Consider the following 27,984-nt stretch of genomic DNA (forward strand, 5'->3'; position numbering starts at 1 on the left):
CAAAAAGAAGAGAAAAAAAAAAACCTTTAGCACAACATTTGTTTAATAACCATAATGTGCTTAGTTTATTTGTATGTGCTGACATATGAGCGGTTATTCAGTTAGACCACAAGCACTTACTAACACAAGCCCCTAAAGTAAAATAGTACCTAAAACCTGCATTCCAATGAATACTTTGACAAAACAGATATTGAAAGTGAAACTTACAGTAAATTTCTGGAAAATAAGATTTGATCAGAAATGATCTGTTCATGCTTTCACAAAAGCTCAAATAAATATTCTTTTGTATGATCTTCCGACCTAAATATCTCCATAGTGACATTTGCAAAGTATACAAAACCTGAATTTGTGCAGTGAATACAAAAATAAATCAACTTAAACAGTCAAATATATCTGGTATGTGCCCCAAGTCATTAAAATAAATTCCTCTTGAGCAAGTTATAATACACTCAAAGTGTAACTATTTGTGCGTCTCAAGGCAAGAGGAAATGGACGTTATGCCTCAGGGTCAAAGTTCAGATAATAAACACATTTTCAAGCGTGTTCTTGTTGCAGTCTTTCAGCAAGGATTTGTTTTCTGATTGTAATGATCTATTTCGGGCAAAATATTCACAGGCTGCAGAACAGGAGCTTGGGAAGACATCTGTGTAAATATGCCTCAGTGCAAAAAGTGCAGGAGTGCAGTTGATGTAGATATGCAAATCTGCTTATTCTGCCCCATACAAGCATCAATCAAGTTGCCAATTCCACTGGGGTAATGGAGGGATTGTAGAAATGTAAAAAAGAAAAGAAAACAAATATTCTACTGATAAAGTACTAGTTGCTTCTTGATGTCAAAAATCCAAGACGTCATACTGCACTTCATCTGCAAATGAAAGGAAAACATGTATCTTCCACCTCTGTTTTTCTTCCCATGCCTTGATTCATTCATCTTCTGTTTCCACCAGCTCATTCTCAGCCTCTTCAGGGACATCTAACTCCGTCCTGGAGGTGACTTCATTCATCGGGGAAGAGTTGTCCTCCACAACCATTTCTGCCTTTGGGGATTTCTTCTGTAAACAGACAGTGAGAGTGATACATACTACAGAAGAGATATAAAACACGAGGATTTTAAAAGTCTGAAAGCATGTTTTGGTAACACTCTTGATTAGAGAGCACTATTCACTATCAACTAGTTGCTTATTAACATGAATTTTACTAGCATATTAATGCCATATTCTGCATGATCATATACCCTACCCAATACCTAAACAAATACAGCTATGGTCAACATTTTACATACACTTTGCAGAATCTGCAAAATGTTAATTATTTTACCAAAATATGAGGGATCATACAAAATGCATGTTACTTTTTATTTAGTACTGACCTGAATTAAGATATTTCACATAAAAGATGTTTAAATTATAGTCGGAAAAATATAGTGGAATTTATAAAAGTGATCCTGTCCAACTGTTTACATATGCTTGACTCTTAATACTGGATTATTACCTGGATTATCCACAGCTGTTTATTTTTTATTTTATTTTAAAAAAATTTTGTGATAGTTGTTCATGAATCCTGAATAAACTATTCTTCAGTAAAATCCTTCAACTCCCACAAAGTTTTCCAGCATCTTTTGCATATTTGAACCCTTTCCAACAATGACTGTATAATTTTGAGATCTATCTTTTCACACTGAGGACAACTAAGGGACTTACATGCAACTATTACAAAAAGTTCAAACACTCACTGATTCTCCAGAAGGAAACACAATGAGTTTGAATTTGAACTTGAAAATCAGGGTAAAAAAAGAACTTATTTTGTGTTTTGGGAAACATGTAAGTATCTTCTGTAACTTCTGAAAGGCAATTTATTTTCCTGTAAATAAGAAAAAATTTACACATCTTGTTTTTTTTTTTCATAGTTTTCACCCCCAGCTTCTTAATGCAGTGTTGTACCTTCTGGAGCATCAGTGACTGTTTGAACCTTGTGTATAATAGCTGCGACTGAGTCCCTCAGTTGAGCTCATTGTGAAAATATTGGTCACAAAATTATATAGCCATTGTTGGAAAGGGTTCAAATATGCAAAAGATGCTGGAAAATCATAGAATTTGTGGGACCTGAAAAAAAAAATTCTGACAAACAGCAGGCAGTTTAAAAGGGTCATATGATGCAATTCAAATTTTTCTTTTCTCTTTGAAGTGTTACAAGCTCTTGGTGCATAAAGACGATCTTTAAAGTTGCAAAGACTGAAGTCTTAAACCCAAAGCCATATTCTTTATAATAGTTAAGACTTGTCCTCGCCATCCTAAAATGCCTCGTTTAAATATGCCCCTACATTTCTATGTCACCATGTGGGAAGATTTGCGTAACACCGCCCAAATCTTCATGCAAAGAAAGAAGGCATAACTTTTATTCTTGCTGATGCCGCCAGTGGCAAGTCATGGAGACATAGTGTGCAGTAATTTCACATTTAAAGTATTTTTTTTTTTTTTTAATCTAAATGCCCCTCGTAATGTAGCTTCTGTGTTTCCTCCGCATTGCAAATATTAATTTTGTCAATACTGATTTTGGACTGGTAACAGTTGAATTATTTGACTGAAAAGATTATGCACATTTAAAGAAAAAAGGCTTTATAAATGAAAAAATGGTCATAAAAGGTTAAAATCTATTTCAAATTATTGTAAAATATAACGAACAACTATCACAAATAGATAATTAAGTAATGCTGTGGATCATTCAGGTAACAACACAGTATTAAAAATCAAGCATATCCAAACTTTTGAATTAGGTATTATTATTTTCTCATGTGGACTATATGTACAGGTGCATCTCTATAAATCAGAATGTCGTGGAAAAGTTAATTTATTTCATTAATTCAACTCAAATTGTGAAAATTGTTTATTAAATAAATTCAGTGCACAGAGACTTTGGTTCTTTTAATTGTGATGATTTTGGCTCACATTTAACAAAAACCCACCAATTCACTATTTCAACAAATTAGAATACTTCAGAAGATCAATAAAACAAGAATTTACTGTACATGTACTAAATAGTTGGTACAGGCTCCTTTTACTTTAATTAATTTTCTTTAATTAGGTGGTATAGAAGCCCAGGTTTCTTTGACAGTGGCATTCAGCTCATCTGCATTGTTTGGTCTCTTGTTTCTCATTTTACTCTTGACAATACCCCATAGATTCTCTGTGTTCAGGTCTGGTGAGTTTGCTGGCTAGTCAAGCACACCAACATCATGGACATTTAACCAACTTTTGGTGCTTTTGGCAGTGTGGGCAGGTGCCTGCTGGAAAATGAAATCAGCATCTTCAAAAAGCTGTTCAGCAGAAGGAAGCATGAAGTGCTCCAAAATTTCTTGGTAAATGGGTGCAGTGACTTTGGTTTTCAAAAAACACAATGGACCAACACCAGCATATGAAATTGCACACCAAATCATCACAAACTGTGGAAACATAAAACTGGACTTCAAGCAACTTGGGCTATGAGCTTCTCCACCCTTCCTCCAGACTCTAGGACCTTGGTTTCCAAAAGAAATACAAAATTTGCTCTCATCTGAAAAGAGGACTTTGGACCACTGGGCAACAGTCCAGGTCTTCTTCTCCTTAGCCTGGGTAAGACGCCTCTGACATTGTCTGTGGTTCAGCGAATTCCTTGACACGTCTATGTGTGGTGGCTCTTGATGCCTTGACCCCAGCCTCAGTCCATTCCTTGTGAAGTTCATTCAAATTCTTAAATAATTTTGCTTGACAGTCCTCATAATGCTGCGGTTCTCTTTAGGTTGGTAGTTCATCTTTTTCTTCCATACTTTTCCTTCCACCCAATTTTCTGTTAACATGCTTGGATACAGCACTCTGTGAACAGCCAGCTTCTTTGGCAATGAATGTTTGTGGCTTACCCTCCTTGTGAATGGTGTCAATGATTGTCTTCTGCACAACTGTCAGATCAGCAGTCTTCCCCATGATTATGTAACATAGTTAACCAAACTGAGAGACCATTTTGAAGTCTCAGGAAACCTTTGCAGGTGTTTTGAGTTGATTAGCTGATTGGCATGTCACCATATTCAAATTTATTGCGATTGGTGTTTTTTTTTAAATGTGAGCCGAAATCATCACAATTAAAAGAACAAAAGACCAGTCCATCCAGAAGAACGCGATTATGCGATCGCGTGATTTAATGCATAATCAGCCAAGGGCCGCATATTTATGCGGAGGTCGCATTTTTTTAAATACGCCGCACTTTCGCCGCATAAAATCCCAATTTCAGGAAGCAAAATATGCGGAGGTCGCATGATTTCATAATCATAATAATTTTTGTTGTAAAAAAGTCACATATATCTTAGCAGAAAGTTGAAAAATGTTGCTTTTACTTCACACAAGTAAATCGCCATTATTTTCCAATGGGAACCTTATGAAGTGACGTAATTGCGCGACGTGAACATCATCTGTGAAGCCCGCGGTGAAACCAGGGTGAAGGACGCAAATCATTCTCATCTGCCAACAAAAATAAGCACAAAAGACCACGCGAAGCAGTTACCCGGTGTGTTACATGACAGTGGGGGCAAATTATTTTGACAGACGGATGAGGATGGCGAATGATAGGCCAGTGTTAAAGGCTACGCAGTTAGTTTTCATTTTCACAGTGGACTGTTGTAGTTTCATTCAGAAGTTGATGCACCTCTACAGGTGTAAGATTGTACTTTTTTGTTACAGAATAGTACCAAAACCTTACAGTTGTAAGTACATTAGTAGTATGTAAAATAATTTACGTTGCAATAAGAGATTGCACTTTGCAATTCCTGTAAAACAGCATTTGTATATTTGTGTGTATATTTTATTTGTATTCATTTTTACAGAAGTAGTTGAATATTCCTTTTGTTAAGCTAGAGAACTTGTTTGACCCAATGTTTTGTAAGTTTGAGCCATGTGTTAATTAAGGTCTGAAATAAAACAGAATGAGAACTTAAATATTCTGTGATTTAGTATGCTTGCTTATCATAGGAAGTCATAAGAAATGACTCTTTACAGTGAGGTAGTAGCCTAGTGATAACAGGGTGTTGGGGGGAGGGGTCACCTTTTTTTCTCTTTTTCATCAAACTTGCATGTTTTTGCAAGTTCCCGCAATTTCATCGCATAAGATTGCAAAAATATCCCGCATATTCCATTGCATTTTTTAAGAAAACCTGCCGCATAATCAAGGATTTTTGCCCGCAACAATCACAAAAAAAATCCACGTTTTTCTGGAGGGACTGAAAGACTTTAAACTACTTCAGTCTATGTGCAATGAATTTATTTAATACACGAGTTCCATAATTTACAGAAGTTCTAAGCGGCCATGCATTATATATATTTTTTTCCTTTTTTTTTCTCGTTATAACGGCTTAATTTTCTCGTTATCTCGACATAACGAAGTTCGTTTTCTCGGTACAACGACTTATTTTTCTCGTTATCTCGACATAACGCAAGTTTGTTTTCTCGTTATAACAACATGACAGTTTTGCTGTTGCTATAGTAACAAACTCAACTTTGACAGGCATCTGATGGACAACCATGCAGGCGCTCTTACTGTAGCCTATATTTCAGCAAATTTAGCTTCGCCTAGGTAATAAGGTCTACAATACTGTATATAAATAAAGGCTGATCAATCACTGTTGATTTTTCCAGAGACAGTACAATGAACGTTTTGTTTTTGTAATTAACATGTTTAAATGGCAACACCGCGAAATTAGAGCTGCTTGGATTAAACTCACTTTTCATTTTCCCTTTATTTGAAATAAAATTATATATAATTTGTAATTTGTAGTAGTCATTATATGATGTGGCAGATATCATGTGTGTTACAAGCTTCTGTTTGAAAAGAGCGTCCATGTGTAGGACTACGTGTAGTGTGTGTGTGTGTGTGTGTGTGTGTAGAAAAAAAATGATTACAACATTATAGAACAAAACAGAATTAAATTAGCCTATGGATTTTACATATACATCACATTTCTCATCAATATGGTTAACAATAAAGATTAGTAATAAGGAAAAGAAGCACATCAGCCTACATCGTTAAATCCCGTCCTACTGTAGATAAACAGAAAACAGTGATGTCAACCTTGGTTTTGATAAGCAGTTATTTTATGACACAGAACGCGTTGGTGAAACTCATGTATCTAGCAGGAACTTAATACACAAAATATTCATATTGATACAAGCATTTAACATTTATCTGATTATTGATCTGCTCTTATCATCTGATCGTGGGTGTATCTCTCTATTAGTTTTATTGGATCTTAGTGCTGCATTTGACACAATTGACCACAACATTCTTTTGCATAGACTTGAACACTTTGTTGGCATCAGTGGAAGTGCATCAGCATGGTTTAAATCGTACTTATATGACCGCCATCAGTTCGTAGCAGTGAATGAAGATGTATCATATCGATCACAAGTGCAGTATGGAGTACCTCAAGGCTCAGTTCTAGGGCCGCTACTCTTCACGCTTTATATGTTACCCTTGGGAGATATCATCAGGAAACATGGTGTTAGCTTTCACTGTTATGCTGATGATATGCAGCTCTATATTTCCTCGCAGCCCGGTGAAACACACCAATTTGAAAAACTAATGGAATGCATAGTCGATATAAAAAATTGGATGACGAGTAATTTCTTACTGCTAAATTCAGAAAAAACAGAGGTGTTAATCATAGGGCCTAAAAACTCTACTTGTAATAACCTAGAACACTGTCTAAGACTTGATGGTTGCTCTGTCAATTCTTCGTCATCAGTTAGGAACCTAGGTGTGCTACTTGATCGCAATCTTTGTAAAACTGCATTTTTCCATCTAAAAAATATATCTAAATTACGGCCTATGCTCTCAATGTCAAATGCAGAAATGTTAATCCATGCATTTATGACTTCAAGGTTAGACTATTGCAATGCTTTATTGGGTGGTTGTTCTGCACGCTTGGTAAACAAACTACAGCTAGTCCAAAATGCAGCAGCAAGAGTTCTTACTAGAACCAGGAAGTATGACCATATTAGCCCGGTCCTGTCCACACTGCACTGGCTCCCTATCAAACATCGTATAGATTTTAAAATATTGCTTATTACTTATAAAGCCCTGAATGGTTTAGCACCTCAGTATTTGAATGAGCTCCTTTTACATTATACTCCTCTACGTCCGCTACGTTCTCAAAACTCAGGCAATTTGATAATACCTAGAATATCAAAATCAACTGCGGGCGGCAGATCCTTTTCCTATTTGGCCCCTAAACTCTGGAATAACCTACCTAACATTGTTCGGGAGGCAGACACACTCTTGCAGTTTAAATGTAGATTAAAGACCCATCTCTTTAACCTGGCATACACATAACATACTAATATGCTTTTAATATCCAAATCCGTTAAAGGATTTTTAGGCTGCATTAATTAGGTAAACTGGAACCGGAACACTTCACATAACACCGTACTTTCTACATCATTAGAAGAATGGCATCTACGCTAATATTTGTCTGTTTCTCTCTTGTTCCGAGGTCACCGTGGCCACCAGATCCAGTCTGTATCCAGATCAGAGGGTCACTGCAGTCACCCGGATCCAGTACGTATCCAGACCAGATGGTGGATCAGCACCTAGAAAGGACCTCTACTGCCCTGAAAGACAGCGGAGACCAGGACAACTAGAGCCCCAGATACAGATCCCCTGTAAAGACCTTGTCTCAGAGGAGCACCAGGACAAGACCACAGGAAACAGATGATTCTTCTGCACAATCTGACTTTGCTGCAGCCTGGAATTGAACTACTGGTTTCGTCTGGTCAGAGGAGAACTGGCCCCCCAACTGAGCCTGGTTTCTCCCAAGGTTTTTTTCTCCATTCTGTCACCGATGGAGTTTCGGTTCCTTGCCGCTGTCGCCTCTGGCTTGCTTAGTTGGGGTCACTTCATTTACAGCGATATCATTGACTTGATTGCAAATTAAAACAGACACTATTTCAACTGAACAGAGATTACATAACTGAATTCAATGATGAACTGCCTTTAACTATAATTTTGCATTATTGAGACACTGTTTTCCAAATGAATGTTGTTCAGTGCTTTGGCGCAATGTATTTTGTTTAAAGCACTATATAAATAAAGGTGATTGATTGATTGATTGATTTATGAATTAATTAAATGTCAGTAATGAAGACTGCACAAATTATAGCGATCACGAGGAAGGTCCGCGTACAGTAAAGTGGATAGTGTACAACACCTCATCAGTTATATTCAGGTCTATAGTGCCACCTGCTGGCGCAGTTTTGTAACTTCTTTGAGAAAATTAATTTGTTATAACGAGAAAACGAACTTCGTTATGTCGAGAAAACGAGAAAATGAAGTTGTTATAACGAGAAAACGAACTTCGTTATGTCCAGATAACGAGAAAATGTAGTCGTTATAACGAGAAAACAAGAAGAAAAAATATTATAATGCATGGACGCTTAGAACTTCCGTAATAATTTGAGTTGAATTACTGAAATAAACTTTTCCACAACATTCTAATTTATTGAGATGCACCTGTAAATGTTTTGAAATATCTTATTCAAGTCAGTACTAAATAAAAATAACAATACCATTTTGTATGATCCTACCTGTAATTACTAGAACAACAACCTTACTATGAATTAGCAGCAAATTAGGAGTTAATTTGAGGGAAAACTCTTAGTTAAAGGGGTCATATAATGCGATTAAAATTTCCTTTCTCTTTGGAGTGTTACAAGCTCTTGGTGCATAAAGAAGATCTGTATAGTTGCAAAGATTTAAGTCTCAAATCCAAAGAGATATTCTTTATATAAGTTAAGAATCAACCACGCCCTCTTAAAATGGCTCATTCTAACACACCCTCCTTCTAACACAAACTTGAGGTATTTGGCCAATCATTGCACTGGATAGCTGGCTAATTAGAACACACCTCGCTTTTCAGAACGATGAGCTTTGTAAAAATCGATGCATTTCAGAAAGGCGGGGCAAAGAGGAGCAACAGTAATGAACATTATGTGGAATTTTTATTTTATTTTTTATCTTAAATGTGTTAGGCGTCCGGTGCCATCTGCTTCCAGATATTTTATCTGTACAGTCCATTATGCTGTTTGTTGTTGCAAACTGATTTGTTATCATATTAGTTTAATTTAATTTAATCATAAACACATAAACAGCTAACAGCATTATGTTTTCTGCACTCATCTGTATATCTATAGAGCCTAATAATCGCTTTATTTACATTGCAAAGTAAGGTAGATAGGACACAAAATGTAAGATTTCTGCAGAACCACTGTCTTCTTCGGTCTGCACTGTAAAAAATGCTTTTCTATCTTAGACTTTTTGTCTTGTTTTCAGTCAAAATATCTACAAATTCTTAAACCAAGAAGGATTTTCTAGACAAGTAAAATTATTGTTTTGTTTTAAAAAAAAAAGTAGAATCTAAGTGAGCTTGTGCTTGAAACAAGCAAAATAATCTGCCAATGGGATAAGCAAAATAATCTTGTTTTCTGTTTGAAATAAGATTATTTTGCTTGAGATTTTTAGATATTTTGGCTGGAAACAAGACAAAAATCTAAGATAGAAAAGCATTTTTTGCAGTATGATTGCTTCTTACCTGTTTTCGGTATACGTAACAGGCACCCACTGCAACCATGGTGGACTCCCCCATGAATCCTGCTAATAAAGACCCCACTCCCAATGTGGCACCATGCACTCTGCACAAAGACAAACCCAAAAAAGCATTTAAATGACAATTTTTCTGAGCTTATTGTAAAAGTTGCTACATCAGTCTGCATTGACTGAGGAGCACTATCCTATTTAATTCACAAAATTCAGGGATTTGAAATGGTTTATTTTTAGACTCGCTAAAAATTCAGAGGCAGCATGAGAGCTAATTACTTCACAAATCACATACTGAGCAGGGAAGCACATTAAGAAGATATTTCATGAGATGCATTTTGCGTATTTAACATATTTGTATATTCCTTCTGTATACTAACCCCATGTAAGGCAGAACCAGAAGGCTGGTGATGAGCACAGCAATGCGCAGAACTGAACTAGGTGCCAGCACGCAAGTTCTCTTTAACGTCATTAACCATCCTGTCAGATGAGCTCGAACCGTAACTGATAGAAAAACACAGACAGAAGTTCACATTGATATAATGCACTGTAAATCATGTAAAGTCACATGCAGTAGAAAGTAAAATAAAAGGTTAAAGAAAAGACTTTAAGGTACCAGGCACAGGGAAGAAGGAAAAGACTCGCAGAGGAATGATGCAGAGCTGTGCGAAGGCCAAATCCACCCCAATGACATCTACCAGAATGCGTTCAGAAACATGAGGTGTCCAGAATACAATGAAACACATCTGTAAAGCACAGACACAGGTATGAGCACAAATTACTTAATTTTTCAGTTTTGGAACAAAAATCTTCACCAAATATACAAGTAAACACTGCCACTGAAAAGTTTTTGGTCATTGACTATACAGAGATTTAAAAACAAAAATGTTAATTAAAAAAAAAAAAAAAATGTAAAAATTAAAATTAAAAATGTCATGGCAAAGCAATTAATCCAGCTTCCAATACTCCAGTTTTAAGTTATGTGATCCTTCAGAAATTATTTTAATATGCTGATAATGCTGATGTGGGAAATTCATGGCCTAGTGGTTAGAGATTTTGACTCCTAACAATAAGGTTGTGGGTTTGTGTCTTAGGCTGGCAATACCACAACTGAACCCCCAACTGCTCCCCAGGCGCCGTAGCATAAATGGCTGTCCACTGCTCCGTGTGTGTGTTCACTGCTGTGTGTGTGCACTTTAGATGGGTTAAATGCAGAGCATGAATTCTGAGTATGGGTCACCATACTTGGCTGTATGTCACTTCACTTGATATGGTCCCTAAGTGTCAATACTGTCATTTCTTTTCCATTTAATGTATCCAAAAACCCATTAACCTCCAACTCTGGAACAATAATGTATACCTAATGTTAACAAAGTGAACCTTATTGTAGTGCCACTACTGAAAGAATCACTATATGCATTATGTCTAAGTGTACATTTAGTTTAATTCCTTCATTACTCTTAGGGCCCTATCATACACCCTGTGCAATATGGTGCAAGGCACAGCGCAAGTGTATTTCCTCTTCAGGAACTTGAGCTGCATCAAATGCGCTTTGGGGAACGCGCTTAGCGTGAGCTACTCTGAATATTGTGTGTAATCAGTCCAATGGAAGAGCACGTGCCGCGCAGCTGGCGTCAGCTTCGCATCAGCTTCGCGTCTTTCAGCAAGCGCTCTGTGTGGGAATGTCACTTGTTTGTCTTGTGAGTCTTATTTACTGTTGTCTGTCCAGTTAGAGCTCGTAGACATGCCAAAGAGCAAGGCGAAATCAAAACATAGTGAAGGCGATTGGAAATCACGTTATAGATTGTGTGTTCCTCCCTGCCCGCGATATATAATGGGTGGGGATACACACAGCTTATGCATGGTTTGCCTGGGAGCAAAGCACGCTGAGTTGGCTCTTGAGGGGGTGAGCTGTGAGCAAATGTCGGTGTGGCTGCTTCGTTTCCGGAGGGCCCTCTTTGAGGAGGGGGCCTTCGCCAGCGTTCCCCGCGGTGCTGGTCCCACTTCTGCCGAGGCAGAACAGCGGCTGCACTCGTGAGGTTCGCAAGTGGATTTGGTGGAGGGAATGGAGACGGGCCAGTCCCTATCTCCTTCCACTTCCGCCAGATCCGGTGCCCAATACCTGGAGTCGGAAGCACGCTCTGCGGCATAGTCACTGAAGGCACCGGCACTGCCCTCAAAGCCACTCAGAACAACATCGGCTTTGGTGGGCAAAGGGTATGCGGCTGCAGGTCAAGCTGGTGCTTGTCTGCACACCATGGCGGTGTTACAGGCGTACCAAGCCGACCTGCTTAAGGAGCTAGACGAGGGAGAGGAGATCAAGTCACACGATATATCTGAGTTAAGAAGGACCGCTGATCTCTCCCTCCGCGCCACCAAGGAGACCGGCTGAGCAATTGGGCAGTCCATGGCAGCTATGGTGGCCACGGAGAGGCACTTATGGTTGACCCTGTCCGATATGAAAGAGCGGGACAGGGTCTGCCTCATGGACGTCCCAATCCAGCCTACTGGTCTGTTCGGTGACACAGTCAATTCTGTCGTCGACAGGTTTCAGGAGGCCCGCAAACAAGTGGCGGCAATCCATAATTTCCTCCCTCGTCGCTCCCTCTGGGCATCTGGGTGGGAGATGCCCCAGCCGCACCCTAGCTCCTCGTATCGAGAGGCACAGAAACAGAGCATCACCTCTCGTGCTCCTCTGCGTCGGGAACGAGAGTCCCAGCGACGCTCTCCGCAGAGGTCTTCTAGGCCCAAACAAGATCTCAGGGCAGTTAAAGAAGCTAAGAAGTCCTCGGCCAAGAAACCCTGATGCCAAAATCCCAGGGTTTCAGAGGGCAGCCTCTGCTGGGGTAGAGTGGTACACACCGCAGTACACGGTGCCCTTTTCGCCTCAGCGCCCTCTGGGGGCCGGTCTGCCAACTCTGCCAGTGTTCCAGGGCGCAGCGGTCCCCAGGGAGCATCGGTCTCAGTATCTTCCGCCTGTGCGCGTTACGGGCCTGAGACACTCGCCGCCCCTGCGGGGGCCTCTTACACCAGAAATCTGATTCTGGTGACTAATTCCCTTAGTAGATTTTTTAGCAGCATGGAAACTACTGCCAAATGTATCTCGATGGGTCCTGCACACAGTAGAAAAAGGCTATCATATTCAGTTCAGCTCTGCGCTGCCAATATTCAACGGGGTCCTCCTGAAGATAGTCGGCCCCAGGCAGGGTCTGATTATGGAACAAGAAGTGAAAACCCTATTAGAGAAGGAGGCCATCGAGGTGGTCCCTCCTCAAGACAGGGAGTCCGGATTTTACTGCCGGTATTTCATAGTTCCAAAGAAGGATGGGGTGTTACATCGGATTATAGACTTGAGGGTCTCAAATCGTTCAGTTATGAGATTGAAGTTCAGAATGTTCACAATCAAGCATGTTGTAGCTCTTATCAGGTCAGAGGACTGGTTTGTCACAATAGATCTCAAAGATGCATACTTCCACATATCCATCCTTCCACAACACAGGAAGATTCTGAGGTTCGCTTTCGGGGGCGAAGCTTACCAATATTGAATACATCCCTTTGGCCTTGCACTCTAACCCCGCACGTTCAGAAAATGTGTAGACGCGGCTATGGTCCCCCTGCGAATGCAGGGCATCCGCATTCTCAACTACATCGACGATTGGTTGATTTTAGCTCAGTCAGAGAAGGTTGCGGCTTGGCATCGAGATGTCGTTCTCGCACATATGGGGGAGCTGGGTTTGAGAATAAACGCCAAGAAGAGTGTACTTTCTCCGGTTCAGAGAACCACCTATCTAGGCGTAGTATGGGATTCGACCGCGATGCAGGCACGACTGTCCCCTGCTCGTATCGAGTCGATCCTCATCTCAGTTGAGAGAGTCAGAGAAGGCCAGTCACTTACTGTCAAACAATTTCAGAGATTGTTGGGTCTGATGGCAGCTGGGTCCAACGTGATACCTCTTGGCCTGCTGTACATGAGACCCCTACAGTGGTGGCTCAAGACCAAGGGATTTTCCCCGAAGGGCAGTCTACTTCGCACTATCAAGGTCACGTGGCGCTGTCTCCGTGCCTTAGAAATGTGGAAGAAACCTTGGTTCTTGAATCAGGGCCCAGTGCTGGGAGCTCCTTGTCGCCGTGTAATACTAGCGACGGACACATCTCTCAACAGCTGGGGTGTAGTCATGAGTGGACACCCTGGCCGTGGTCTGTGGAGCGGTCGCCATCTAACATGGCATATCAATTGTCTAGAAATGCTAGCAGTTTATCGTGCACTGAAGCACTTCCTCCCAGACCTAAGGGGTCACCATGTGTTGGTGCACACCGACAACACATTTGTGGTCTCTTACATCAACCACCAGGGAGGTCTGCGTTTGCGCCCTTTGTACAAGATGGCGCACCAGATCCTGGTGTGGTCCCAGAGCAAACTCCTCTCATTTAGAGCAGTATATATTCCTGGGAAACTAAATATGGGAGCAGACATACTGTCACGGCAGGGGCCGAGGCCCAGGGAATTGAGACTTCACCCAGAGGTGATGAAGCAGATATGGAGAGTCTGTACGCCTTTCCCCCTATTGCTCTGCTCCCGGGAGTTCTGGCGAGAGTACGCCAGGACGGGGTCCATCTGTAATTAGTATTCAAGATATTTCAGACAGACATCTTACACTTAAAACCTCCTTTCTGTTGGCTATCACCTCTCTGCGGAGAGTAGGAGATCTTCAGGCCCTCTCTGTGACCGCCACTTATCTTGAGTTTGCACCTGGCATGGCCAAAGCGTTCATATACCCTCGAGCAGGATATGTTCCCAAGGTTCCCTCTGTTACACCACGACCTGTAGTGCTGCAGGCCTTCTGTCCTCCTCCCTTCCGGGAGCCCGACCAAGCGAAGCTAAATTGTATGTGTCCAGTTTGAGCGCTGGACACATACGTCCACAGAGCTGCCCTATGGAGAAAAACTGACCAATTGCTTGTATGCTATGGTCCCCCCAAGAGGGGTTCTGTTGCTTTTAAGCAGACTATTAGTCACTGGATAGTCGAGGCTATCAACGCCACCTATGAGTCCTCTGGTCGCCCCCCGCTGTCGGGAGCCAAGGCTCACTCTACTCAGGGTATGGCGGCCTCCAAGGCCTTCCTAGCAGGTGTATCCATGCTGGACATCTGCAACGCTGCGGGGTGGTCCACGCCCTCTACGTTTGTTAAATTCTATGGCCTAGACATGCCAGTCACTCCAGGCACTTCTGTCCTCCTGTCCTCAGCTGTGCTCTTTGGATACACACAAGGCAGGGGTTTGGTAGTCTGGCGACGTTAGTACTCATTCCCCAAAGCGCATTTGACACAGCTCGAGTTCCTGAAGAGGAACGTGTCTAGGTTACGTATGTAACCCTAGTTCCTCAAGGGAACAAGACACTGTGTCTCGGAGCCATACCCCCGGCACCCCAGCTGCGCAGCACATGCTTTTATAGCTTCCTGATCGCTTACGTTACCCCGCCTGTGACATCATGCTCTTCCATTGGACTGATTACACACGATATTCAGAGTCGCTCATTCTAAGCGCGTTCCCCAAAGCGCATTTGACGCAGCGTCTCGTTCCCTCGAGGAACTAGGGTTACATACGTAACCTAGAGACGTTTTGCTAGTTTTAGCCCGACACATTTCTCATTTTCTCGTCCTGCACTCCATTGTTTAAATAGCAAATGCATTTGTGCACATGGGTGTGTTGATTTAAAAAACGAGATGTGTTTAGGCACATTCTTGGCATGTTGCTATTTTGAGGAACTAAAAATAGGCTGTGCCGTAGACCAATTCAAATCTGGTCTTAAGTCTGGTGCAATATCTTTTCTTTGTTATTTAAAAAACCTGTCAGTAATATTCACCTATATCGCATGTGCATATCGTGCGTACACTTTGCTTATTACACACACAGAATGCGCAGCAGCTCACAAAATCTTTTACAAATAAAAAATTACATTCCGCCATGTAAATAGCGAACCTGCTATGGCACAAGCGCAACTGGCTTTTAAAGGGAATGGGAGATGAGACTCTGATTGGTTTATTGCACGTTACGCCCAAATAACTACCATTACTCATTAAGAAAATAGGGACAACCCATTTAGATAATGCATCTGGGCGCACCAACCATTTTCCCATCGTTCAACTAGCAAAAGTAGTTTCTGACACGCCCTGAGTGCACCTGTGCCATGCGCTTTAGACCATGCGCTTAGATTGTTAAAATAGGGACCTTTATCTTAGATGTGCCAGTCAGTTTTGATGGTGTCTTTGTTATGAGACTCTTCTCATTCCAGCAAGACTAGATTATGCAATGGTCTTGCACTAAGCATGCTTGACGCCCTGCCTACGGGCATTCCTCTATTCTGACTCAATAGAGCCTGACAAAGGCCTGGCATGCCTGTTTACAGTGAAAGATCCTCCACATCTGACCAAGTTAAAGGCAATGGGCTTAAGTCAAATAATGTGCGCTTGACTTTGACTTTCAGTGATCACTCATAACACAGTTCTAGTCACGAACACTTTTACACTGAAATTCAAATGAACAGACACTGACAATGGATGTGTGGGTGGATGTTTTGCACTGTCAATAAAAAACAAACTACCAACATTATGACTTTGCCGTTTTAATTTCTTTCTTTCTTCCTTCCTTCCTTCATTTCTTCCTTGCTTCCTTCCTTCCTTTCTTCCTTTCTTTAACACAACTACTGGTTTATCCAAAGTGCTGTACAATACAACTTAAATAAAACATAAGAAACCACAAAACACAATATAACAATACAATTGACATGGCTAGAAACAGAAAAAGCTATTGACAAAAGATGTTTTTGAAGCAGGTACTTAAATACTGGCGAAGAGGGCGCAGCTCTAATAAAAGCTGGTAATTTGTTCCATAGACTAGGACCAGGAACAGAAAAGGCTCGATCACCTCTGCAATGAACCTCGACCTAGGAATGGAGAGGAGACCAACATTATTGGATCTTAGGGACCTATTTGGTTTAAAAGTATAGAGACTGCCTTAGAGAAATATGATGGGGCTTGATTATGCAGAGATTTAAAAACAAAAGTTTATATTTCAATATCAATTTAAAGATAATCTAGGAATTCTTGTAGACCTGTCCAATTGAAGTAGCGACATTTTTTATTTTCTACCACTTCCACAAAACAAAAAAAACAAAAAATAGATAAATAAAAACTTTGTGCAGTTACTTTTTGATCGTTACTTGGATTCTCTATCTGTTGTTTTCTCTACTGTCATTATGAAACAAAAAACAGGAAATGCGCCATATATCTTCAGGCTGTTTTGAGACATCTCCACTGGTACAGATGTTACATCTCCATTCAGAAAAGTGGGTGTGCAAGATCTACCAACATGTTTTTCTTCATTTCAATTTTATTTGATCCTCTAATCCGTAACTACAAAACATACACCTACAAGTCATGTCATGGAAATCAAAAACAAACAGCAAAAACTGTAACCCATTAAAGCAAGCTCCATAGTTTGTTTTCTGATCATTTATTTGTCTGTTTACAACATGGATACTTTTTTCTGTGAAAAGTAAAACCTTCACCATATGTCTAACTTCTGCTTTCCAACAACCCTTGCGGTGTTTTGAGACACAAACCGCTGGAACTGCATTATAAAATTTGTGACTCACTTTAACCCGTTGTTGTTTTTTTTGTTTTTCGTCTGCAGGTCTTGAGGTCAGAGCAGTAAACAGAAAAAATGGGTTTATGACCAACATTGGAATGGAAATCAGTGTTTACTGATAGTATGGCATGTGAAAAATGAAAACCGTTTTCACGTGCAGAAATGTTTTATGTTGGAACTTGAGCAGCTGTTCTAAACAGACTCATCCTTGACATACCAAATGAAACTAAAAACATTATGAAAATATCTTCTGGGTACATGCATGTAAATCAGGCTAAACTTTTTCATTTTTATTTACATTTTTTTACTGTAGGTGACCTTAAGATTTTAAGCAGTGAAAACTATTCCATGATACTGCACACTTCAGTAATTATATATGCAGAATTTCTGACACTTTACACTTTCTGAAACTCTTTGAAATAGTATATAATGCTCATCTGCATATAGATTAATAAACCTTACCGTTAAGGAGAGGAGAAAACAGCAAAGGGTGAACCTCTTGATATGTGATTTGGTGACTGTCAGACCACTGGCTAACTTATTAGTAGGGTTATTCTGTTAAAACAAAAGAAGTACAAATACTATTATTTATTTATCCTCCAAATGATACAGGTTAAAATAAAAAGCTAAGCCATTACGCTTATGTGGAAAAACTTTTTTTTGAAAAGACAATTGTTATATATTCAATCCATACATAAACCATGCTCATCTGCACCATCCAAAACAAGAAAGATGTTTTCACACCCATTATACAACTATGTGCATCAAGAATAAAGCATGTTGTTTTCTTTCTTGTCTACAAGATGAACACGGAGTGCTAGTGCAGGAAAAACATAATTTAGAAGTTACAAAACAAGTTTTCCCCAACCTAAATCTTTCACTCAATCTTACCAACACAACCATAAAATAACGCCTCTTTTCTACCACACAGAATTCTGATACTGGTCGGGTCTCTAATCAAAAAGAGGCAAAACCTAAACATGTCGAATCACGCACATGTTAATCTGACTCTTGTAGGTCTTTGAATGGTACATAATTACAGGTCTACAGGACGAGACATTTGATTGTGAAAACTAGTCATCGGGTGTTGACTAAAAAACATTCCAAAGTCTTAGCACAAACCAAACAAATGAAAGTTACTGAGGTCTTACATAATTCTCTCACCAAATAACAAAAGATAATAATATACATTAAAAAGTTGGACAGGAACTACATTTTTATATAAGTTTGTCAGTGTTGATAGCCTTGTGGGCAGCATGCTGACATGTAGCGTTGTTGCGCTGTGCGTGTCCCGAGTTCAATTCCCAGCAAGAGGACCTTTCCTGATCCCGCCCCCAATTCGCTTCATGTCAACTCTAAACTATCCTATCACAATAATAAAAAAAAATTAAATTAGTTTTTTTGCCTGTAAAAAAACATTGTGACATTCATAGTCAAAACTAGGGCTGCACGATGTGTCGTTTAAGCATCGATATCGCGATGTACGAATCCACGATAGTCACATCGCAGGATGTGCGATGTGGGCTTTCGTTGTTGATCTGTTATTCATTAACTGTACGGGCCAGCTGCTCCCCGGCCCTTGACGAATGTGATTCGCAGATTAATTGCACAGCTTAACCATCATAGAGTGAAAGTTTATCATTGACAGGACTGAAAAACACATGCAAGTTTAATAGGGCAGAGAGAGAGAGAGGGCGCACGCGAGACAGACCGAGACCGAGACAGAGAGCGCGAGAGAGACCGAGACAGAGCGCGCGCGAGAGAGACAGAGACAGAGCGAGCCATCTTCAAACAACACGAGTGCTGTCTTGCTCTCTCTCCCTCGCGCATATTAATCAATTGACACGATGGTGTCGATGTTTAAATCATTTAAAATGAGAATGTAAGTGTGCTCACCCCATTTTTGTTTGTAAGAAAAAATATTGCAATATATATCGCAGAAAAATAAAATATCGCAATGTCATTTTTTCCCAATATCGCGCAGCCCTAGTCAAAACCACCACCTACCTTATCGAATGCTGGATAGACGGCACGTAGTTCTGTTAACCAGCCGTAGGGCATGTGACCAACCGGATATGTTGCTGTGAGTACTGCTACCGCCTAGCAAACACATACAATTCAGTTAGAACAGGCTGCTGTGTGTTACTGTTGACTCTAGTACATTGTAGAACCCAACAGTGCTCACTTCGGTTGATGCAGCGCTGCTGTCGAGGTCCCGAGAGACAAACAGATTGACAATGGGCCTGCTGATGCGCTGAGTGGCCAAAATAAGGGCAAGTGGCCACCAGAAACTTAGCATCTTCCTTACAGTGGTGTCGCCCTGGAAGTGAACAAAAGTCCTTTGAGCATAGGATGCCACATTATGAATGTTCTGTGAAGCTCTTGATGATAATCATACCCCCTGTTCGATGCTGCTTGACTCCGGAATATTGTTGTGGACGTTGCAGTAGTAGCCCAGTCCTACGATAGTGAACCGCACCAGAGCTCCCATGTACAGAGAGAGAATTGGAATGAGAAGAGGCTCTAAACATTCCAGGTTACTCTGGAGAAGAATCGCCACAAATATTATCTGCAGGCAAACAGAAGAGTCAAGAATCAATTAAATATTGGGCAGGTTTAAGTACATGTTTAAACACACGACAAAACCTGCCAAAATATTTATGCATTCAATAGTTAAAAGAAAAAAAGATACACTGTTGCTGCTGCACGCTATGCAAATCTGCAATGCAAAATAAGTGCTCAAAATAGCCCTTAGGTAGCACATCTAAAACAAAACAGGGATTTGCATATACATGATGTGCAAAAATTTTTATAGATGTTAAACTATTTAATATTAGTTTAATTAGATCATGTACATTAAATAATATTTTAAATGCAAAAATGTATTAATAAAAAATGTAAATGTCATGTTTTTTACAGTCTTGGTGTGCTTATTGAGGTGATGTCCAGTACAGACCAAAAGTTTGGACACACCTTCTCATTCAAAGAGTTTTCTTTATTTTCATGACTATGAAAATTGTAGAGTCACACTGAAGGCATCAAGGGCTATTTGACCAAGAAGGAGAGTGATGGGGTGCTGCGCCAGATGACCTGGCCTCCACAGTCACCAGACCTGAACCCAATCGAGATGGTTTAGGGGTGAGCTGGACCGCAGACTGAAGGCAAAAGGGTCAACAAGTGCTAAGCATCTCTCGGGGAACTCCTTCAAGACTGTTGGAAGACCTTTTCAGGGTGACTACCTCTTCAAGCTCATCAAGAGAATGCCAAGAGTGTGCAAAGCAGTAATCAAAGCAAAAGGTGGCTACTTTGAAGAACCTACAATATGACATATTTTCAGTTGTTTCACACTTTTTTTTTATGTATATAATTCCATATATAATTCCACGTGTGTTAATTCATAGTTTTGATGCCTTCAGTGTGAATCTACAATTTTCATAGTCATGAAAATATAGAAAACTCTTTGAATGAGAAGGTGTGTCCAAACATTTGGTCTGTACTGTATGTCTATTTTTAATTTTATAATAACTTTATAATATAATTTATGATATATTTTTTACTTATACTACCATTCAGAAGTTCAGTCAGTGCTTTTTGGCTTAAAAATTAATACTTTTATTTAGCAAGATTACATTAAATTGTGAATTAAAAAATCTGAAGTGACAGAAAAGACATTCATAATCTTACAAAAGAATTCTATTTTTAATATGCTGTTCTTTAGAATATTCTATTCATCAAAGAATCCTGAAAAATGTATCAGTTTACACACACAAAAACTAAGCAGCACAAAATAAAGTAACGGATGCTAAAACTTTTGCTTTGCCATCACAGGAATAAATTACATTTTCAAATATTTTCAAATAGAAAATAAAAAAGCAACATTTTACACAGTATTAGAGTTTTTTAAGATATCTAATAATTTCAAAATTGAGGCCTGTTGCATGAAGCCAGTTTAATTTTAACCAGATAATTTCGTGTTTAGTGTTAGCAAACTCAGAGTTTTCAGGCTCAGGAAGGTGGGTTGGTCTTGAGCAGGGTTCATCGCTTTGGTAATTTACACTGCAGCATAACCTGCTCCAGAGCAGGTTTTATTCTGGGCAAACCCAAAGTGGACCAATCAGCTGTGACCAAAGTAACATATCTGATGTAATAAAGCCACTCCCTGTATCTTCTGCTCCACATTAATGCAGTTTACAGTGAAAAAACTTCAGAGACAAAACCGCCCATCTTTTTCTGTTAATTATTTTATTTATATTTCATGAATAATAATTATTTATATTAACTTATAATTAACAATAAACATATAAATAGCTTTAATAAATAAAAACTTTTAAAATGACTAAGCCTAAACTTATGTGATTTCTTCTGAGCACTGAAACTATACAAATTATAAAATTCAGTTGATTCATTTGTATACTCCAATACTGTCTTTGCTGCAGGAGCAGCGTTTATTTCTGCATTGTAAATGCAATTTAATTTATTATATTTTTTATAACAGCATCTCTTAATCTTCAGCAGAAATGTGAGCTCAAAAACTCTGGATCAAATACTGAGATGACAAAGAATATTTATATCAAATGCTGTGAGCCTGCTGAACCTGATTTAATCCAGGCTGGATTTTTTTTGGTTTTGTGAAATCTAAACATACTCTGAAACATGCATGCAACAGCCATTGTTATTATTATTATTTTTTTTTTTTTGCAAATGCAACACTTTTTTATAATTGTGGCACAAGGGGTTATGACAGGAAGTTGGCATACAACAGTTTATAGAGGGCTACCTGTACAACAACATCAGAGATAGAGGCAGATCCCACTAGCAGGCTGTATTTGTGCTTGAGGAGGATGCCAGCATGAATCCAAGCCTTTGGAGGGAAATTAAATCATTACAAATGAAAAAAAGATGTACCATTCTACTTTGACTATTTCTGCAGTATGCATACTGTGCACAGTAGGTGAATTGTTTGTAAGCATGGAATACCACATGGAAACTATAATTGCCAACAGTACTGCAGTATACAAAACATAGTGATCAAAAGTCTAAATACCGCAATGCACTCAATGTGATCCTAAATTTGCATTTGTAATAACAAAAGTAATAGCCTATTAACTGCAATTTTTACACATCTTGTTTGACTCTTGCTTTTCCATAGCCCATACTCCTTACTATTTAACATACTACCAGGTAAAATTGTACATAAGCAAAGTATGCAACAAAAACTTCCAATATTCTAATCCAAAAGATGATATGGAATCTCCTGTTAAAAAGTTATATTATGAGGTCCATACTCACCATTGCATCTAATAATGGAAATACTGCGAGGTACAGGAATGCCTTTCTTGTCTTGCTTCCCACTGAATCATCAACATGGTGGAGCTTATTTATGATGTAGTAGCCCAGATCTGTATAAGCTGGAGAAATGTGACAGTTTTTAATAAAGGATTTCAATTGAAGAACTCAGTGGAAATTAGAAATTTTATTCAGAAGACTGACACACCTATTAGGATATGGAGGATGATGGCAATGACCCCAGCCACAACTATACAGAGGACTGCCTTGGTTCTCTCCTTCTTACTGTTGACAAACACGAGTCCCACATTTTTGAAGTCGCTCATGGGTCCAGTAAAGAACTTCATGAGCGAGTATGCCAGACCATAGCTGGCCAACATCTCAACCCTGTCCTCTTTCACGGAAGCTATGCCCCTGTTTAGAGCCTGAAGTAGACATAAGAAAAGTAAGGGCATGTTTCATTGCTGTGTACTGTTACTGTGTGCATGGCTCAAAAAATTTAAGGAAACACCTATTGATCACAGTATAACACCAGACAACTAAAAAGGGATAGGAAGCAAAAGTAATTGTGAATCAGTTTTATCTTCTTTCGTGCAAGTGAAACTGATGACGGACGCACTAGATAGGCAACACAGAGAGACAACAAAAAAGAAATGGTTTTGCAGGTGGTGGCCACAGACAATTGCTGACTTACGTTACCTTATTGTTGTCTTTTCTGAGGTAAATGACGTTATGTGACTATTCACAGGCTGTTTTACTGACAGTATATATGTTTGGAAATAATACTTATTGTATTGTCCAATGTCCATTTATTATTAGTAGCAGCATATCAGCAACCCAATAATCACAATAGGTTTTGTGCTTGTTACTTTTAATAAAGCACGAAGTCTCAGCCTTTAAAATTAAATTTTATCACAAAATGCAAACAAATAATGAATCTTTTACACTCTTTAAAGGGATCATATGATGCAATTAAAATTTCCTTTAATTTAAAAATTATTTTTGGAGTGTTACAAGCTCTTGGTGCATAAAGTAGATCTGTAAATTTGCAAAGACTAAAGACTCAAATCCAAAGACATATTCTTTATAAAAGAATAAAACCACTTCTTCCAAAAAAATTGCACATTCTAATATGACCTACATGTCTATTTCACTGTGTGGAAAGGTTTGCATAAACTCACCCAAATGTTCACACAAAGTAAGAGGGCCAATCATTTATTCTTGCTGTTGCTACTGGGGCATGTCGTGGAGACGCTGTGCGCTTCGTTGTGAAAGCGAAACTATAATGAGTAATTAAGTTGTATTTACAACACTATGCCGGAACTTTTCAACCCAAATATTCAGATGTGTGCAGCAAAATTTACAGAGGACAAGGACTGTTTCCTGTGAGAGTAGCCTACATAGGGGTATATAATAGGGGTATATAAATTGTACTTAATTTTTCTGGTAAACACACGAAAGCATAAAACAATTTAATTTATCCTAATCAAATGAAAAAAACTTTTATTTTTTGGCAAACGAATTGCTGCACAACAGAGGTTTCTACTTTTAAAATTAAAAAGAAAACAAATGTGATCTTTCCTTTAAAAATAAAGATTTATTAATATTTACTCATTCCCCAGACCCGAATCCACTTGAGAACCTCTGGCATATTATGTATTAGAGCATCCGAATCTGCTAATTAGCACCACAGATTGTGCAGGAGCTTAGTGATGCCCTGATCCATTTCTGGCAGGAGTTCCCGCTGAAAACAATCCATGTCATCAGGAGCATGCCCAGACATTCTCAGAAGTGCCTACAGACACATGGGGACCATAAACACTACTGACTTGAATTACGAGTTATGATGAAAGATATGCAAACTGGATCAGCCTGTAATTTTTTTTACTTTACCACATAATTTTGTTTTCAACAAATTAGACTTTGTTTATCAAGATCCAATGTGTGATTTTAATTTTATCACAGTTTACATTGAATGATGTTTACACCATTGTTTGATGCAACTGTATGCTATATTAATTTATGAAAATAAACAAGCTGAAAACACTCTAACTGAAAAACCTTTAGAGATTTTCTATAATATTAAGCCTCAAAAAATGGATTGGTTTCTTCTTTAAATTATAAAAAAAAGTAAAAATATGAATGGTTTTATAATGTTATATATATATATATATATATATATATATATATATATATATATATATATATATATATATATCTTAAGTGTGCAGAATAGCATGATTGGACTTTTGAACAATTAATTGCCGCTTTGTGCGATTACATAATTGTGGCATAATATATTAAAGTAATTGCATTTAGAAATTATATTAACTGTGTAGCCCTGCCTTGTATAGACCATACTGAAAACTATACTGAACTTTCTTTCCAGTATCTGTGTGGCTGCCTATAGCCAAAGTCCATTTAAAGGAACATTTTCTAGGGGATTTTCCAACTCCCCTCGAGTTAAACATTGAAGTTTTACCTTTTTTTGAATCCATTCAGCTGATCTCTGGGTCTGGTGGTAGCACTTTAGCTGTAGCATACCATAGATCATTGAAACGGATTAGACCATTAGCATCTCGCTCAAAAATTACGAATTTAAATTTCGCATTTAAAACGTGACTCTTCTGTAGTTACATTGTGTACTAAGACCAGCGGAAAATAAAAAGTTGCGATTTTCTAGGCTGATATGGCTAAGAACTATACTTTCATTCCGGCGTAATAATCAAGGAACTTTGTTGCCATACCATGGGTGCAGCAGGTGTAATGATATTACTTCAAATGGTAGTCTATTTTTAGGCGCTAACTAATATCATTGCGTTTGTAAGTTTTAAAAAGGAAAAATATCTAAACTCTTTGGTCATTTTTGAGCGAGATGCTGACTGTCAGATTCAATGATCTATGCTAAGCTACAGCTAAAGTGCTACCGCCAGACCCAGAGATCAGCTGAATGGATTCGAAAATGGTAAAACTCAACTGTTTAAATCTAGGGGAGCTGGAAAATGAGCCTAATTTAAAAAAAAAATCCTTTAAGGCAAGTCATGTCAATCGGCTGCCATCTTTAAAATGCCTCTCGGGCATGCAAGTGCAGCTCTTTATCTCTTTGAAATATGAGAAATCACAAATTAAATCTGACAAGAACTGCATTATAAATGTTGTTTATTTTGCTAAAATAGAGTTAAAAAAGCTTTTTTTTTTTTTAGGCTAGATCAGCCAGTGCGCATGCCCAGTCCTGAGCTCACGTCTCAGAATGCTGATCGTTCTATAGCATCCGGGACTTCTATGGCAGCTGTACTAGTGACTTAACCGATTAGCGATTGGCTCTTTTGCTGAGAAGGCAGGGCTTTGTTTGATAGAGCGGCCATATTGAGTGTTGCATTTTTCCCCATTCAAAACTATTACGAGTGCCATGTCTTGGGTATTCTATAGTCTTTGTTTTATAGCAGAGCAAGAACAAGAGAAACAAAGAGACAATGAGTGCTGCTAGAAATACACTCACATGTCAGTTACATAAGTTCAAACACACACACACACCGGTAACTTAGTAAGACTGTCACTTCCCTAACACTAATTTACAAAAACCTAGACACATGTTAAACTTCAATGTGTACCACAGACTAAAAGAGCAAATATAAAACATTGCCTGAAACTAATGTATTTATCAAACCCAACTTGGCTGAGTTTTGTACCCACATGAACTTGATGAACCATCCTTTGATTACTAAACATTCAGTGCATATCTGAGGTATGTCCTCCTGATAACATAAAAAAAACTCTCTAATACGGAAAACCCGGGCCATCCTTACAAATTTCAGAGATTATCTTCACAGTGAAACTTTCAGTTAAATATGGCCCGCTGTGAATTATTTTATGACGAGTGTAAAAGCATCTAGTTGTGGCATACATATTCAAACAACAAAGACATAACAGAGCTCCTAACATGCCTTTTCACATATTTCCCTGTTGGTTTAACCATAGTGACACTGTGCAAGGACAGTTTGTGCGATTTATGGAACTGACAACAGGTTCAAAACAAGATGTTATCACATGGTTAACTGTGGTATGAAAAGTATAAAGATTACACATAATGTATGTACTGTATGTACATCTATGCATGTACAGTTTATGTGCATTGTGTTTTTGTTGCCATCTGTTTTTTGTGTTTTTTTTTTAATGCATGAAAAAAACCCACTAATCTTAAAGATAAAACTAGGTCTTGACCCCATATTTCACTTAGGAAATCTACTGTAACTGGTTTTTATTCTAAGCAGATGTGTTTGGAAGTTTCCTCTGTCTCAGTAACCAGTTCATAACCCTCAATTTAGACTTTTGTTTTACTGTAAGAAAGAGTGTCAGACTTGGCAGCATGTTATGCAAGTGGATAACTCATACACACAGAGATGAAATCCTCGAGAACTGACTTTAAACCCATTGCATTTTGGGAAATTCAATCAATAATTTAAAGCAATTGCTTATCCATGCAGTAGACACCAGAGATAGCCTGACAAAAGGCATCTAGACAACAAGTTCTCCGACTTTGGCTGACACTTCAAAGCAATTTACACTGAGGGGAGGCCGGGGCTAGCTACACACATTTAAAGAAGTGCATATTTCATATTTCAACTTTTAACATCTACCATTTCCTTACTTCAGGGAACAGCATCAAGGATCAGGGATCAACTCTAGTAGGATGTGAACCTAAAACATTTACAGTAGCTCTCCACTACACAACTCTAAGATTAATTTCTAATACTAACCCAACATCACTGGACTCAAACTGACATTCGCGCATCTAAACAAGCCCCAAGTGTATATTTACAAACACTGCACATGTGTTCGCGCCGTAAAAAGCGGTTGCATGTCAAAATCTATGAGCGCACGGGTTCCAAGGCATCTTTTCTCACCTGTTCTCCGAAGTCGATGGCTATATTTGTAATGGCTAGCGGCAGCAGAAAGCGAATAAGAGGCCAGTACGCACTGCGTGATAGACAGTCCATAATGAAAAATGATGACAAAAATATTTAAGGCATTCGTCCTCGAAGAGTCGCTTTATGGCATGCGGCTATCAGCTGTCTGAAGTGAGACTGGATAAACTGGAGAGATTGTCATTTTCAGCGCTTCCGATGAGGTCATCCAAACATGTATCGTTCTATCATCATGTCATTTCTCCCACGAATTAAAACTCACTGCCACGAAGTGCTGATGCAGGAAACCGCTGAACATGAGCATTTACGTGTTTAAAGGGTTGAAATTCTGTCGGCTGTTTACTTGCGCGTGTTATTTATACTCGTGCAGAACACACGTGGGGCTTCACAACACCAAGCACCTTCTCCTGCTGCTCGCGCCAGCCTGCTGGAGTGGTAGGCTACAAAGAATGAAGATCATTGATTTATTGTTTCTTAGGGGATATTAGTTCGTCTTTGTCTTAGAAACATGCTATCT

The 27,984-nt window shown here is 39.0% G+C and overlaps 1 protein-coding gene across 1 annotated transcript; it reads right to left on the reverse strand.

The window, feature by feature from the left end:
- Positions 1 to 52: 52 nt before the first annotated feature.
- Positions 53 to 27,973, reverse strand: ankha (ANKH inorganic pyrophosphate transport regulator a). Its single transcript, XM_052596698.1, has 12 exons — positions 27,447 to 27,973; positions 22,751 to 22,967; positions 22,546 to 22,664; positions 22,034 to 22,117; positions 19,655 to 19,825; positions 19,442 to 19,576; positions 19,264 to 19,356; positions 17,719 to 17,811; positions 10,226 to 10,355; positions 9,990 to 10,113; positions 9,605 to 9,704; positions 53 to 1,052 (listed from the first exon to the last, which is right to left on the reverse strand). The coding sequence occupies exons 1-12, from the start codon at positions 27,537 to 27,539 to the stop codon at positions 924 to 926; spliced, it is 1,488 nt and encodes a 495-aa protein (XP_052452658.1). The 5' UTR covers positions 27,540 to 27,973; the 3' UTR covers positions 53 to 923.
- Positions 27,974 to 27,984: the final 11 nt, after the last annotated feature.

This window comes from Carassius gibelio, chromosome B24, assembly GCF_023724105.1.
Source record: "Carassius gibelio isolate Cgi1373 ecotype wild population from Czech Republic chromosome B24, carGib1.2-hapl.c, whole genome shotgun sequence".
Classification (NCBI taxonomy): domain Eukaryota; kingdom Metazoa; phylum Chordata; class Actinopteri; order Cypriniformes; family Cyprinidae; genus Carassius; species Carassius gibelio.

Bases quoted from the DNA above. Each gene is read 5' to 3' on its own strand.
- ankha (XM_052596698.1), bottom strand. From the start codon at position 27,539: ATGGACTGTCTATCACGCAGTGCGTACTGGCCTCTTATTCGCTTTCTG. The intron at 19,577-19,654 runs GTATGATTATCA...GTTCACTTCCAG, and splicing joins CAAGCAGCATCGAACAGGGG to GGCGACACCACTGTAAGGAA. The intron at 1,053-9,604 runs GTAAGAAGCAAT...GTCTGTTTACAG, and splicing joins GTTACGTATACCGAAAACAG to AAGAAATCCCCAAAGGCAGA.